The sequence below is a fragment of the Tachysurus fulvidraco genome, chromosome 5 (genome assembly GCF_022655615.1).
Source record: "Tachysurus fulvidraco isolate hzauxx_2018 chromosome 5, HZAU_PFXX_2.0, whole genome shotgun sequence".
In the NCBI taxonomy this organism is placed as follows: domain Eukaryota; kingdom Metazoa; phylum Chordata; class Actinopteri; order Siluriformes; family Bagridae; genus Tachysurus; species Tachysurus fulvidraco.
Genome location: NC_062522.1, coordinates 18,567,157 through 18,583,642, shown reverse-complemented (window position 1 = coordinate 18,583,642; position 16,486 = coordinate 18,567,157). Strand labels below are relative to the sequence as shown.

The 16,486-nt window shown below is 38.8% G+C and overlaps 1 protein-coding gene across 6 annotated transcripts in view; it reads right to left on the bottom strand.

Annotated features, from left to right (window-relative positions):
* LOC113643037 (membrane-associated guanylate kinase, WW and PDZ domain-containing protein 3) overlaps positions 1-16,486 on the bottom strand; it is a 105,638-nt gene that overhangs the window by 36,751 nt on the left and 52,401 nt on the right. For all 6 annotated transcript variants that reach the window (XM_047814247.1, XM_027147016.2, XM_027147017.2 and 3 more), the window contains exon 3: positions 1,817-1,933. In XM_047814247.1, the coding sequence (XP_047670203.1) occupies positions 1,817-1,933 (117 nt within the window). The remainder of the gene's footprint in view (positions 1-1,816; positions 1,934-16,486) is intronic.

Below are 16,486 nucleotides of genomic sequence, written 5' to 3'. Positions count from 1 at the left end.
TACAAGGCCAAAAATAAGAGCTGACATTTCTCGGCTTTGTTTGTGTGGGTGCTACCAAATGCCACCAGGCTTTGCTCTCATTTGAGGTACATTTACATTTGAATTCTCAATATTGAAATGCCGGTGTGAAACGGATGGACGTAAATGACATAAAAACCCAGCTAAATGACACCATCCTCAAAACACCAGAGTGGAAAATTCTGATAACGAATGGATTTAATTACAAGATGAGGAGGTTAACACGGTGGATGTGTTATCGCTGCATGGGAGTATTTAAATGATATTTTCCACAAATGAGAGAAAAACAGATGAAGGAAAGCAAGAAGAGTGGAGAAGAGTGAGAATGTTGAGTACCACCTAAGGGTGTTCCTTCTCTCCCTCCATCAGAGAGGCTTTTAAAAGCTTTCATCGTGTGCTCCCGGATGCTGATCTGTGACTCCACCGGAGGTGCTGTCTTCCTCTTTTTAAGCCTTTTCTTCCTGTGTATCTCCTACTCTATACAATTTCCCTATCTTTATCGCCATCTCTCATCATCTCAGCTGAACAGACAGGGGAGAGAAAGAGAGGTGGGGGAAAAGACTAAAAAAAAAAATGGAGAGGGAGAAAGCTGTCAAGCTGTAACTAGGCTGTGTATGAAGTGACCTAAGGACAGCAAAGCAGCATGTTCTGTTTAAATGTCACCACACACTGAAGTTTTAATTAAGTGTCTTATTTTGGACTCAAATCAAAGTGTGACACTGCGCTTTATCCTGATCGAGCAAGCTGTTGTTAATTCAGTTTTCAGTTTCAATCACTTCACAGTGTTCTAAAATTGCACCATCAATTATATATTGTGCCACAGCTATAATTTATACATGGTACAGAGTCAATTTTGTGTCTTTGGATAAAGAAAAAAAAAAGAAAATCTTCGTAAACTAGTGTACAACATCTGTTTCATTTTTCCCCATGTTTGCTCCCTGTGAAGCTTTTTCCATGTCAACCAAAAATACCATGCAAATGACCTGGAAGAAAAAAAGCTTATGATTTCCCTACCAAATTCAGCACGTAATAAGAGTTCAAACCTTAACACCTTTGCAAAAAAACATACTTAGAACAATCTCAGACTGTTTTAAGGCCAGAAAGTCTGCAACCTTCTTATTCACATATGCTCTCCTGAATGATGAGGTAGCTGAATAATACAGCAACCCAGCTGAGAGGGAGTGTTTCAGCCGGAGGAGAATCACTAGCTTCTCTCCACAGTCAAACATCCAGACACGCTGAAGTGAGCTGAGGCAGCCGCCTCCACTTTGACAACCAAATGAGAGAAGGCTTTGGAGATAACGAACAGAGTGGCAGATGGATGTGTGTGTGCATGTTTGTGTGTGTGTATGTGTGTGTGTGTATGTCTATGTATGTGTGTGTTTTTGTGTGTGTAAGTCTGTGAGTGTGTGTGTGTGTGTGTGTGTGTGTGTGTGTGTGTGTGTGTGTGTGTGTGTGTGTGTGTGTGTGTGTGTGTGTGTGTGTGTATGTGTGATGTGTGTGCATGTGTGTGCGTGTGTGTGTATGTGTGTGTGTGTGTGTGTGTGTGTGTGTGTGTGTGTGTGTGTGTGTGTGTGTGTGTGTGTGTGTGTGTGATGTGTCTGTGCGTGTGTATATGTGTATATATATGTGTGTGTGTGTGTGTGTGTGTGTGTGTGTGTGTGTGTGTGTGTGAATGTGTGTGCGTGTATGTGTGTGTGTTTGTGTGTGTTTGTGTGTGTGTGTGTGTGTGTGTGTGTGTGTGTGTGTGTGTGTGTGTGTGTGTGTGTGTGTGTGTGTGTGTGTGTGTGTACTTTACATGGTATAGTACGCAGGTAAAGGTTGTCCCGGATGACTTGCTGTAATTTGTGGTCCAGTGAACCTTTCTGGAACTGCAAGCTGAGGTAATGCCTCAAGTCTGTGTTCAGCACTTTGCCTGTAAAGAGAAAGGAAGAAAAAAATAAAGAGGGTTAGAATTGGATTAGGCTGAGAATTCAGAGCTACAATAAAGCAGACACGCATGTAATCCGATCCGAATGAATGTACAGTCAATAAAATGGATTTGCATACGTGTAACTCATCTGCAAGTGCTGGATACTTGCTGTAGTATTTACTGTGACCAATCCATGAATTGTAGTCAGTGTCTATGGCACCAGCAACATCACATCAAATCAACAAAAAAGTCATACTTAAAATCAAACCAGGCAAATGAGATAAACAAGACAAAAATATCATGACTCTCAAGAGCCTAAAAGCTTTTATTTGTCACATGTGTACAAACAGCATGGTGAAAACCTATATGCATATTCCAGCTTGTTAGCCTTGTTACAGCATCAAGAGCCAGAAGGGGTTAAGGGACCTGATCAAGAGCAGTTTATCAGTGCTGTTGCTTGAACACCTGACATTCTGATCAGAAAAGTAAATGGTGATATCAATCTAATTTCTGCCCTTTTGTTCATAAGCATCTAAAATTTGAAGGGTTTATCTTCAACCAGAAAAATTCTGTGTAAATTTATCTGAACAGAGGTAAAAAAAAAAATCAGTAGTGTCCTGACTACTTTTATATCAGCCTGTACTGGGGAAAAGGGTTAACCATTGCGCCATCACTGCCTTACATACAGACTTCAAGGTATATGTACAAACACTATTCAGTAAGGCATGCGTGTCTGAGCGAAGCATAAATCCACAAAAATATGTTCCAAAGTGTGTGACTTCCGACAGTACGGACCGTCCTTCCAAAAAACTCAGTGTTCAAGCCAGCGGTATGTCATCTTGGCTTTTTGCCATTTTATTTTTCATCTGAATTTCAATTCTAAGATTTTTCTTTAAGCAATATATCTCCACACTACCACAGTCACATAACAGACACGGTGCATGTCCCATTTAGCTTTGCTTGCTTGATCCAGCAAGTGCAGCCTTTTCAAAAAAGTTAACAATGCTGACACCTCACACACAAACAGACATGAAATGAAGGCCCCACAAACAAAAGTCTTTGTGTCTTTAGTGTCTTTGCTCTCTGCCAAGCTTTAAAGTTGGTGAAAGTGGAAGAAGTTTGTGGAGGAGTGGAGAAGAAAGAAATGTAGATGAGAGGCTGAATGACGGCGGAATGAAAGCAGAGAAGTGTGGAGCAGACGCTTCACATTATCGCTCTCTCCCAGCTGCCAACACACCTGAACCAAACCATCCAGAACGTGGAAGGTCTGGTACAGATGTGCTGAAAACAGATGAAACAGATTTGTAAAAGAAACAGCTATAACAGACAGAATGAAAAACTAATGATGCATTGAAAGAGATGAGGATATAACATAACCCTGTAATACAAATGGCATGACATGGAGTAATCATCAAGCCATTAAATATAAAATATACATTTGATAAAAATAAAGTAATTGAATTCAATGTAGTTTATATTTATTGGATTGTAATCAAGTGTGTTAAAGATGTTTAGCTCGAGATGTTTAGCTCGAGTATCCTGTTAACAACAGCCCTGGGTTGTTAAATGTCTTTATGAGAAACAGCAGTTCTTAGGTAAAAATCTATTTTAAATAATATTTTAGTTTCCCCAAGTTGTACATTTACAAGTTGTAAATTTTCATTCCCAGAGGTGCCCTATTATCCACTTTACTATGCACCCAGCTGATCGGTTAATAAATGAATGAATGAATGAATGAATGAATGAATGAATGAATGAATGAATGAATGAATAAATAAATGAATAAATAAATAAATAAATAGATAGATAGGTAGATATTGCATTATGGATATGGCAAACTCCTAGTGTGAGCACAGGTACACTGTCCTGAGTCATTTATCATTCATCTCTTCAAGTCTGAAGGACAAAAGCTCACAAAGCTTATGACAGCATGTGAAACAAATTCTGCAATAAATCTGGGCAAAAATCTCTGGAATTTTGTATTTCAAAGGTACATGCAACTATTGAGGAAAACTGAACAGAAATTTAAAAGCTCTGTTTTTTTTGTTGTTGTTGTTGTTGCTTTTTTACCCTAAGGTCAGAAACATACAAGTGTGGCTAAACATTCACACACTCACACACAAGTAACAGAAGGTTCTCAGTCCTGTGGGCTTGTGAAAGCTCTCAGAGCAGCTGTGATCTGACCCTTTTTTCGATCGGGCAGAAGGAGGCATGGCCCACACACGTGTTACATTTCTCTCACAGTTCTAGATTTATTTACACACCCACAAGTTGTTAATAACCATAAAAAAGTTGCATCATCTCTCTCCCTCTCTCCCATTTTCTCTTTCTCCATTGTTTATTGTGCTTCTTTTGACTGACAGAAGATGCACCCTGTGGTCAGACTTAGGGACTCCTTTGCTCAAAATATCAACTATCATCAAACCCCCTTTTGTTGTCGGCTCTCCGACAGTGAGGACCCTCAAGCGTTTACTTTTCCTGCTGCTCCTGCTCTAAGCCTTACTTTCTATAATCTCACCCTGGCTCGGTAAACCTTTTTTGAGAAAGTGGAACATGTGACAGACGTGGAATCATCTCCAGGCCTGCAGACCCAGCAAACCTCTGATTCCATTGTGCACCTCTATCCCTATATCCCTCCCAGAGGGCCTCCAGAAACTTCTAAAATCCAATTCAGCCCTGCTTCACCAGGGACTAGGTTCACAAAAGAAATACACTTACATTGTGTGAATGTATAAAAAGTAAGGTGTTTTAAATTAAAGTATCATCAGTGGAGACAATAGTCATTCAAGCTGCTACTGTTGGTTCCTTAAGGAACCCTTTAACCCTCTGATTCTGCATTCTGAACCTGTACTAGCATCTTCCGTAAAGTTACATGTTAACCAAGGATAAAGTAAATAATTTTTTTTTTTTAAGTGTATTCTCTATGACTGATGTTAGCTAGGCTTAAATCAGTTCAACTTTTTTTTTAAATAAAGGCCCAGAGAAGAACACTAATAACATCTAATACAGTCTTTAAGGACTTTCTTCTGCCTTTCACTGATTCATATCCACTGAATTTACTTCAGGAGTTGGTAATTAAGTTTATTTTTAGCACTCTTCATTTCAGGGCAAAATGTTGAGCGGTGTTATTCACTACAGGTGTGATGGGGACATCATTATCTCTGTAATCGATTCATTATGTGTTCTATTAAGCTACAGTCAGCAAAGGCTACAGTAAGAGCATTTCTGACAAAATGTCTCTTTCTAAATCATGCAAAAGACTGGGACAGAGTGCAAATGGAGAGTTTTAGAGAAGAATGGAAAGAGAATTATTTTGCCATTATAAGTTATAAGACACCAGTGCCAAGTGTCTGATGTATAATAAGACTACAAAATTAAAAACAAGTGCACAATGTGTTTAACATGACTTTCACCTGAGTCAGAAACAAAATAAAAAAAATCATGGACTAATAAGACTTATTGCTGTCAGGTACTGGTACACTGGCCAAATGATAACAAAAAAAAAACAAAAAACAAATGCATAATAGGATTATCCACAAACGCAAATGTGAGAGCAAAAACAATGTGGTATAATTGAGCAATATTACATGAACAGAAGTGTGGTTATGCTGAATATTGGCAAGCTCAGACTCGTGCCTAAGGCTGCCATGCTGATATTTGTATAACCACACGAATGCAAGCACAATATTGCTTTTATACAACAGTTGTATTAACAAGAAAGTGATGGAGTAAGTGTGATTCAAACTCAATATTGGCAAAGATTCTGTTTTCTTTTGCTCTGCTAGAGGTAATAGATCCCAAAGAAGGCCAGGTTCACTCTATAGCACTGTGGCAACTAGCGCACATTGATTTGTACTTTCCCATTAAAGGTTTTTCTTATTAAATTGGTGTCCCTTCTAGCTTTTGATATTTATCTGGAGACCTTCCATATTTAAAGTCCAAATTCATATTTCTGAAAAGTTTCCCATGTCTGCTGACGATCAACACAAGCTTTACAGTTTATTTCATTTCTATGTCTCTTCTAGAATTTCTATTTATGTCTATTTATTTATGTTGACTTAAGAGGAAATTTTATGCAACTTTAAGAGGGAAATTCCATCTTTCATTGATTCATCATCAGTAACCTTGTCAGTGATGCTTTGGATCACAAGCCTTTGTCAGGTACACTACGTATAAGCAGTAAAAAATACAGCCAGAAAAGTTCAACAGTACATAACACAGCACCGTGCACACATGCAATTCACACCAATTGATAATTCAGAGTGGACAGTCCAGCTATGGGCATGTTTTCTGTGTGGTGGTAGACAATCCACAGGCTGCAACTATAGTAGCCTGAGCTCAGGACCTAACTAGGGATACTGAAGCTGTGAGGCAGCACCGCTGTGTTGACTTAAAGCTCATCATCTTTCCAGAAGTAGTGTTTGAACTATACAATTTACTGTACATTACCTACCGTGAATTTACAGTTTCTGATTTCAATTATTTCTTATTCATTTCTTCTTTTTAATATTGTTACTGTTATGCACACTCTTACGAGGATAAGTACAGAACTGTACAGAACTGTGTATGTGATAAAGAAACTCCTGAATCTTAGGTCTGTACTAGCTACACTACCTCTGTAGTAGCAAGTCCCTTGTCCTTGAGATCAGCACACTGAATGAATGCTACAAGGCAGGATGTATTATGCAGTATTGCTGTACCATGCAGACATTCGTGGGCTGTAGAGTTGCTGAAAATTGGACAGATGCACACTACATCTCTAAGATAGAGTTTAAATCCAGCAGATCAATAGAGTTAAAAATTCTGTGACTGTGAAGGCCAGTGAAGCGATAAAAACTTTTTATATCCTTAATTTTCCTGGAAGCATTTAGTAATTATGTGTTAAGTCTTTTGACACAATGCACTATCATATAGGAAGGGTTTATTCAGGCGTGAATAAACTGTAGCCATGAAGGGGAAATAGAGAAAGCCTGACTTGCTCACTCCTAACATGGTGGCTCCATGGACCCATGTTGCTTGTGTCAAATTCTGAGCTGCCCATCAGCATGATGCAAAAACTCTAGCCGCTGGAGATGTGTTGTTTTTGTACCCGACTGCCTATTTGAGAACCCAATTAGTGGCGAATTCTGAGATGACATTCTGCATAAAATGGTGAATTCAGATTCATTTGGTTGTCTGCTTGCATGGTTCTTGACATTTTCCTTTAACCCATTTGATCCACAAAATATAAAGGGTGGGGTGCGAAATTTGGTCCACATGATCTTTGTCTACACGTGAGAATTTCAAACCCAAATTTCAGTCACCAGTGACCGATGTTATACCACACTGGATGGCTTGCACTTATGCACCTATAGAAAAGGTCAAGAATAATAATGAGGTAAGTTTGTTGAGAAGAACTGAGAGAAAGATGGGGTAGCAATGAAATCTGCATCATTAAATCTCCCCCAACTGTCCCACTTTCCATTATTCTTTGCTTTTTGTGTCTCGCTTGTATCCAATTGTCTGAGGCAATTTTGTTAGTCATTCTCCAAAATAGACAAAAAGAGATTTAATCGTCTTTTTCAGAAAAGCTTCACAATTGTGCTCTACAGCTTGTACTCGACAACAGTAGTGAATCATGATTTTGAATCACGTGAACATACTATATAACTGGCTTTTTAAAAATGAGAAATTATCAAGAAGTCTCTGAAACTCAAGTTTTGTTTAGTTACAAGTGTGTATATGAATCCCAGGTCTCTACAGGTGTCCTGTAGCCATAAAAAAATTTGTAAAAGAAAAATAAATCATGTCTCTCAACATGTTTTAGTTACTTAATCATAAAAGAGAAAGGAGGATAGATAGATAGATAGATAGATAGATAGATAGATAGATAGATAGATAGATAGATAGATAGATAGATAGATAGATAGATAGATAGATAGATAGATAGATAGATAGATAAACAAGGATTTAGTACAGGCATAGGTTATGAGGACAACATGTAATCTCACTCAAACAAATGATGTTAACAAAAAAATTTGGGAGAGGTAAAAAACTAAATGGCAATTTCTGTTAATATTCAAAGGAGAATGAGAAAGTAAGGAAGAGAAAAACAACAGACAAGAATGACATGCGTTTGATCAGCTTGAAGAAACTATATTGGTAGTAATGATGCAAATCTGTTCACAAGACAAAGGAAGAGAGAGAGAGAGAGAGAGAGAGAGAGAGAGAGAGAGAGAGAGAGAGAGAGAGAGAGAGAGAGAGAGAGAGAGAGAGAGAGAGAGAGAGAGAGAGAGAGAGAGAGAGAGAGAGAGAGAGAGAGAGAGAGAGCACTGTTTTGAATCTGGATGTTATCTCCATCAGCCACATTTACAAAAAAAAACCTGTGAGAACATGTACAATCAGCTCCAAGAGCAACTGTAGCTATTAGAAATCGAGGATCTTATTTCCACCGATATGTGTTTATCTGATTTACAGTATTTCCAAATAGTGGACACTGACAAAGACTATATGAGTTCACTGGTAAAAAAGGAATGGAACAAAAAAAGTTCCAGGTCCAGAACATTCAGGACTCCACGACAGTCCTGGGTTTTATAACATGAAAGTTCTGTTATATCTCCTCTCCATGCCAAAAATAAGAAACCAAATTCAACACTAACATGTAAAGTTTCTTCCTTTAGGTCACTACATGGGTTTACATCACTCACTTTAGTGTACTACACTGGGGTTTAGAAGCTTGTGTGTGCATTTTTGCAGAGACGGAAATGGACTATCAGGTCTGACAATCGCTGTTACCATAGAAACAGCTCTAAAGACAGTGTCCTCTAGCTGTTACCTACTTATTATAGAAATTGCGCAGGAAAAAAAATGCAGCCAAATGATTTTAAATAGTTTGTAACATGTTCATCTTTTATACCAGTGATTTCAAAGCTATGTTTGAAACATCAGCTTGGCTAAATGTTTATGGTTTATGGTTCCCACTGACAGCTCCCACTGGCTGCCAAGTCCACAGAATTTACTATAAAGACTTAGATCATGAACACTAGGCCCAAAATCCTATCCAAAAAATATTTTATGATCTCTTAGGACTTATGCCATCAGTAAAAATATACTGTAGTCCTTACAGACACATCCCAATCCAACAGAAATTGATGCACTGTTTCAACTGCAATTGAGAGATTAATGGAAACGGCAATAGAGTGATGCTTAGCTTTCAGACAGCTCCATTTATTATAAGGAAACAGTAATGTACTGTAGCCCACTGTGGCACCATGAACCCTAAACTCAACATGTACACTTTGACTCATTAAATAGACCAACATTATGTAGAAGCACACATTACTAAGCAAATCTACAGTTGTTCAAAAATCTCACTAATTAGGCTCACTTCAGAATAAAGGCAGTGACTGTAGAGCAGAAGGCAACAACCTGTCCACTGTACTACAATCTAATACAGAGAAAATGATAAGAGAGGACTTAAAATCATATCTCTGTGTGCTCATAACTTGTGTTTTCTGTACTGTAGCTAGTCTTATTTATAAAAAGTCTGTAGGTTCCTAATAAATTATATGCATCAGGACGGCCTTAGAGCTGAGTGGGTCGCTAAGAAAAGGCGCATTCATTTTAAAAGCTAAAATCATGCACATAATGATTATCTGCCACAAACTTCCCTGGACTGATGTAGACATTTTTTTTTACCTAAAAAAAATACATTATAAACTATCTGTGTATACTCTTAAGAACATGCTGAAAATAAAGAATGCACAAGAAGTGGAGAAAGTTATGTAAAGTAACTGTTATGAAGTTCTGTGCTTCTGTTCACTTTTATGTAATACGCAGTTATGGAAAAGTGTAACCAAGCTTTTTGTTCTCAGTACAAGGGTTTGTCATTCCAGCTGCACAGACACATTTCTGAAATCTTTCTCACCATGCCCCAGTGCCCGTTGTGTTCAGATGGCAGTGTGCTTGAGCAAGAGTTGAACTCGGATGAATGGGCATTGATGGAAAGTTGCTGAGGAAAAGGTTCTTACATGTTACATAAGTGACCTCACATAAGGTGTGTGTTTTGTAGCTGTGTCACCGGAGAGGAATTTAGGCAGGGCAGAAAGGTTTACTCAGTCAGTGTCTTACATCAGGCCGAGAATGTTAAGACGGCTTAAGACAAAAGACTTTTAGTGGCTCCATATAGGCGCTTGCCACTTGAGCACAATACAAATACTGGGTAGGACCTTCCTGTTCTCTCAGTACTTTGTGTCATGGATTCCTCAACATGTTAGAACCAATTATTTGACATTCTGATCCATGTTGTCATGAGTGAATCCTATAATTAATACAGGTTGGTCAGCTGCACATTCCTGATATGAATCTCCTGTTCTATCAAATCGCAAAGGTGCTCTACATTATTCAGAAGCCCACCGATGAACACTGAACTCATTGTCATGTTCATGAAACCAGTTTGAGACGACCGTTGCTCCACACCATGGTGCATTATTATGCTGCATGCAGCCATTTTAACTGTTCTACATGTTCAGCAACAACACTCAGATATACTTTGGCATTCAAGTGATGTTTGATTGCTATTAAGGATGCCAAAAGTGTGCCAAGAAAATATTTCCCACACCATTACACCAGCAGCAGCCTAAACTGTTGACAGTTGTGTCCATGGACCTGTAATGTTGATGCAAAACTCTGTACCAGCATAAACTGAGCAAGTAATAGCTCTGGCAAAGGTTTTCAAATCATCAGCAATCCACTTATTCCTTCTCTAGCATTATATTAAGTTTTTGGCTGACAGAAATTCTGCTTTTATGTTGTTTTCTGCTGTCCATTCTGCTCTGGCCTCTCTGATTAACAAGGAGTTTGTGCCCACAGACCTGGTGCTTACTAAAAAAAAATTTTTCCCACCATTCTGTGCAAACTCCAGAGACTGTTGTGTGTAAAAAAAACGGATATCTGACATGCACAGCACCTGAATCTCTTGACCTGTATCTGCATGATTTTATGCATAGAGCCACTACTACGTGATTGGAACAGCTGGTGAGCAGGTGTTCCTAATAAAGTGTCAGGTAAGCATGCTGAAGTACATCAGTGTTAATAGTAGATGAAGTAAGTGCAGCAGAGAGAAACTTTCAGAAAGAAGGGACATCTTGCCCAAGGTCTTTGTCGGCTTGTAAACAAAGTACACCTCACCATCTGTCACTGTGCACAACCTTGCAGTAACCATGGACAACCAACAGTCCTTCTCGCCTCACACTGATAAAACATCTTGCACACACAACTATCTCCTCTACTATTTAATAGGATCCAGCTATTTGTATCCATAGAGGTCACACCGGTGTTCGTTTAGCCCCTTGTCATTTCACGACTGGACTTCTAAAAATTCGTTCCTGGAACTGCTCCTCTGCAACTGACCTGTGCAGCTATTCCAGATTTCAGCTTCAAGACATGTTTTTAGCCTCTTAACGTTCTCCCACACCACCCACTTGCCTCACAATCTCCATTGACTTCCTGTAGCTGTCCACATCAGGAATAAACCATTGATGCTGACCTACAACAGCCAAAAATGGATCAGTGCCCACTTCCTTTAAATCACGCTCTGCTCTGCTCGATGCTCCTGCTGATCCTCTCGCACTGCTTGATTAGACCAACCATTTCTCAAAGTACAATGAAGACATGTATCTAAGGTCTTCTCTGTTCTGGCTTCCTGGTGTTTGAAACAATCCCCTGGCTGTCACCTGCTGAGTCACTGTCTTCAAACAAAGACTAACCACCTCTTTACCACACACTTTAGCACATTTAGCACATAGTGAGCTGAACTCCTCCACAGGGTTTTCAGACTGATACTCATTACAGACTTTACTCATAACCTAGTAAACACAAGCATGGTTATGTGTTTTTGATGGAGCCTACAAGCATATATCATTTTTCCTCTTAAAATGTTGGCTGGTTTGATATTTGTTTCCATTCTATTTGGACAGGAGGAGAGGAAGGTGAGGTGAGAATTAATGTGCTACATATAAGCAGGAGGATTTTAACGGTAAGAATGAACTTGATCATTTATCTTTATGCTTTCAAGGTTGAGTGGCATGCTTTATGTAAAGCCTCATTGCCCCAGCCTGTCCTTCACACTTGATGGACACAGCCCTTTGCCAGTCACCATCTGTCCATCTGCAACCAACAGTCTATAGTTCACAGACATCTGAGGAAACCAAAGCACCTTTAGCAGTCAAATCTAGGGAGGGGAAAAAAAACAAAAACAAACCTACACCGTTTTATATTTTATGTGAACTGATTTATATACTGAAAACTATTTGTCAGAACACTAAATATTAGAAATACTCTTTAATGTCTTTATACTGTGAATGCCTTTAGGCAATTCTAACTCTATTTTTTTATTCAGACATGTTGCAGTCAATGAAATGAATGAATTAAGGAAATCGAAAAATTTAACCACAAACCTCCTTCAAGACTCATCTGACTCTTCACTCTTCTCAGACAAAAGAGCCAAAAGCCCCTCCAGGGATCTGAATCTATTAAACCTTAATTATACCACCAGACGGTTCTATTTATTCTGTCAAACTGTCCATGGGGAGGTGAAGAAGAATCACTACAACATTTTTAGAGGACAGTGCTTACAGGAATCAAGTACAGGAGCGTGACAAAATTCTCACCTAAGAACATCCTGAATTGAACCCAGAACAAAAAGGCAAAGGGAAATGAGAGTGACTTACATAGCCATATTGCATGAATCTGCATTGAACAGCATATCTGTAACTGTAACACTTATGTAGTCAGCTGTATGTGAGTGGATAACTTCTGGATTTCTCAGATGGTGTTAAAAGTTTTGCTGAGTCGTTTATAAGTGAAACCTGTTTACTGTTGCTGTTCTGAAAGGGATCAAAGGGTGGTGAAGCACACTGCCAGAGTATATGGTTTAGGCGTGTGTGCGTGTGTGTGTGTGTGTGTGTGTGTGTGTGTGTGTGTGTGTGTGTGTGTGTGTGTGTGTGTGTGTGTGTGAGAGAGAGAGAGAGAGAGAGAGAGAGAGAGAGAGAGAGAGAGAGAGAGAGAGAGAGAGAGGCATTTGACACAGTGCTCAATTTGCGTCTGGAGCTGCAGAATCCAGGGGAGTGGAACATATTATCAAGTTCCTGGGGAACAGATGCAGTTTGTGACTGATTACTGGTGAATGTGCTGCACTCCCTTCAGATGTAAGGGGTCTCTCTGAGGTGGACAGCAGGTACGAGTCCAGAACTGCAGACATCTATCCTCTGTATAGGCCAAAGGAGTCCAGCTAAACCTAATGATGGAACAACAACAGCTAAACAGCTTTTTAGCACAAGACCTATAAATAAGGAGTTGCTGTTGATGATCCACTTTAATATCCAAAGCTCAGAATAAACTAGTGACCTATGTGCTGCTCAGGCAGTCACAACAATATGGTAGACCGAATGTTACAGTTAAATGCAAATCTGACCTTGAACTTACTGTTCTTTTTGTTCGTCATAAAGTCGTTTGCAGGATTAAGTCCAAAGCCACTGTCTGTCATCTTGTTGTGGCTACAATATTTCTTCCTGACAGACATGCTTTGGTTTCTGCCAGCACACTATAATACCCTTCCATCGCAATCTTAAATCTATTAATATGACAATATGAAACGATTTAGTACACAAATCTTCAATACTTATGAGAAGCTCTGAAGACACTCCAGAGGAGACAGTATTACAAAAATATATCTCATGAGAACTGGATTTTATACAGTGAGTTAATTATTACCTACTTGTGGTAGAGTGAGCTGTAACTACAGCAGATACGTGACTGGTCCTTTTATCTAGAGAATTCAATAACTTTAACTGCAAAAGTAAGAGAACAAAAAATCAAATAACATGAACGCATTTCATCACCTTGATTTTAGAAACTTGTATGAAATCTATTTGTGACCAATTAATGTGGGTGAAAATGAATTGTGTACAAACCAACCAAGGTTATTCGCTAACAAGGTTAAAAAAATATCTTAATATAACAAGCACTGTGGGAAATCATCACATCATTGCATTTGACTATCTCCAAAATTACATGTGCTTCACCGTGACTGTACATATTGTAAAGTGCTACTATAATACAGAGTTAAACAACCCTGTGGTCCTTTACCACTGTCCCACATCTGCACCAACAAATCATAATCAATTATATTATCATGGTCAATGGATCTATTATAAGGCAAATTGTGAACTAGCAGCTGCATGGCATGGAGTTCTGGTGCAGATTGCTCAGTACCAGAGGCCCTTCCAAAGAACTGCCAAAGCTCATTTTCTACATCTTCTTCACTCAATTGAGAGGAGAAGGCTTTAGATGATGAGATGCCAGAGGAAGCACTGCTCTTTCTGTCTGATTTCCTATCAACTACACAGCTGCTAATTTTATGCCATCGACAAATGTGAAATCCAATCAAGACTGAAGTGTCCTCACAGCGACTGTGATAAACTGAAAGTCATCGTCTTCTTCTCTCCTTACAGTTACAGCACTTTGGCAGACAAACTTATTCAGAGCAACATGCATCATATATCATTTTAAACAACTAAAAATTGAGGGTTAGAAGCCTTGCTTAGCGACCCAGGAGTGGACCTGGGGTTCGACAGTAGTCCAACACCTTAACAACTGAGCTAACGCATTCCCCTTAAACTGCCTTACACATATCGTCTCCTCACACAAAAGGTCCTCAATACCTTATTTCTGCTCGGAGCAAGAATTTAAAATCATGAAAGAAAATCAGAAGGGCTTTTTTTTCTTAAGTTTTAGCATCCGGAAACTTCATGCATTTGATTTGAACACGATGTTCGGATTCCAATGGAGCTCTGAAATACTGAGTGAATTATGATTCAAAGTAAACTGAGGTCACAACTCAACAATCACAAATTAACTGCAACTCTTCTGATAAGGAGCAAGTGCACATGTACAGAATCGACAATTTATAATGCAGACCGACATGTAGCCATGAAGCAAAGCCAGGGGGATGTTGATTTTTTTCTTCTTTTTTTTTATTATAATCAACCACTATGAATGTCTACGAAAGAAAGAAGTCAGTATAACGTTTTAAAGGTCATTTATATTTGCTTATTATTTACAGTTGACTCAGTTGAATCCAGATCTGAATCATTTCAAACAAGAACAAATAATGCAGACTTCGATCTGAAAAATGAATAAAACTCAGTGCAGTTGTTTTTATAAAATGCATCAAAGTTATATTTGAATATCTGACCTCAGTGAGACCTGTTCATGTACTGTTTGTACAAATTTAAATAAAGATTAATTTAATAAAAAAAAAAAAGCTAACAGTTCTAATAAATAAATAAATAAATAAATAAATAACACACTTGAATGATTTTGTAATATTTAAAAAATAATTCAGTCCTGAAATCAGAAATTGTTTGGTGGGTGGATTTTTTGAAGTGTAAGAACAACTGTTCTATGGTATAGTGAATTATTAAAAACATGCAATGCAGAGCTGTGGAGTTACTCTGGGACTGAAAAACTGAAACATGTCAGGACAATCACGGCCGGGCACATGGCCAGAGATCAATCAGAAATGAGGGATTCGTTAGCAATTCGTTAGCAATTTGTTAGCAAGTGTGTGTGTGTGTGTGTGTGTGTGTGTGTGTGTGTGTGCATGTGTGTGTGCGTGTGTGTGTGTGTGTGTTTGTGTTTGTGTTTGGCAATGCAAGCAAATAGGGCACACCTGATATCTACTGCTGCTTAAGCTTGAGGGCATCATTATGATGTCAGTTTTGCTCAAGGGCAAAACACACACACACACACACACACACACACACACACACACACACACACACACACACACACACACACACACACACACACACACACACACAAACAACAAACCATATCTAGATGTGTCAAAATAAGTGTGTGCCAGTGTTCACAGTACACAAGGGCCATGACAGTGTAACCCACTGTGTATGAATGAAGGGCAAGCCCCATGAGAAACCAAGCAGCAAAAGACAAGTGTGGTGTTTACAATCCTTTATCCTCAAAGCCCTTTCCCATGCCAGTCTGAATCAGTATTCACTACGACAATCTCCTTAACAGAACTCAATTCGCAAATAATGACATGGTTAAGTATTTATGCTAACATAGCTGAGTGAGGGATAAAGAGGGAGAGAATTGTAATGGTGTGTACCATCTAAATGTTAATCACTGTGTATTTACAAGACGGAGATAAGAGGTGTTTGTGTGTCTTAAAGCAAAGAGATGGATTCTGAGATTCAACACTTGAAAAACAGGTAGAAAAGCTCAAACTGGCTTTTTTCCCCCTAATTAAAGTGGCACGTGGTATTGATCTCTCTCTCGAGCATGAGTGTGTGTGGGTGTTTTTGCCTGTTGTCCATGATTCTCATTAACAAGCTTTACAGGTTTGTTGGATCAAACAAGCAATTACAGAAAAGGATCATGTTTTACCATCTAAACTGCAGTTCATGTATAGAAGCTAATGGAGGAACATTTAGGTACGAGTAAATTTCGCATTTTTCATTTTTCAGATTTTCTAATTACATCTTAATCCTTTAG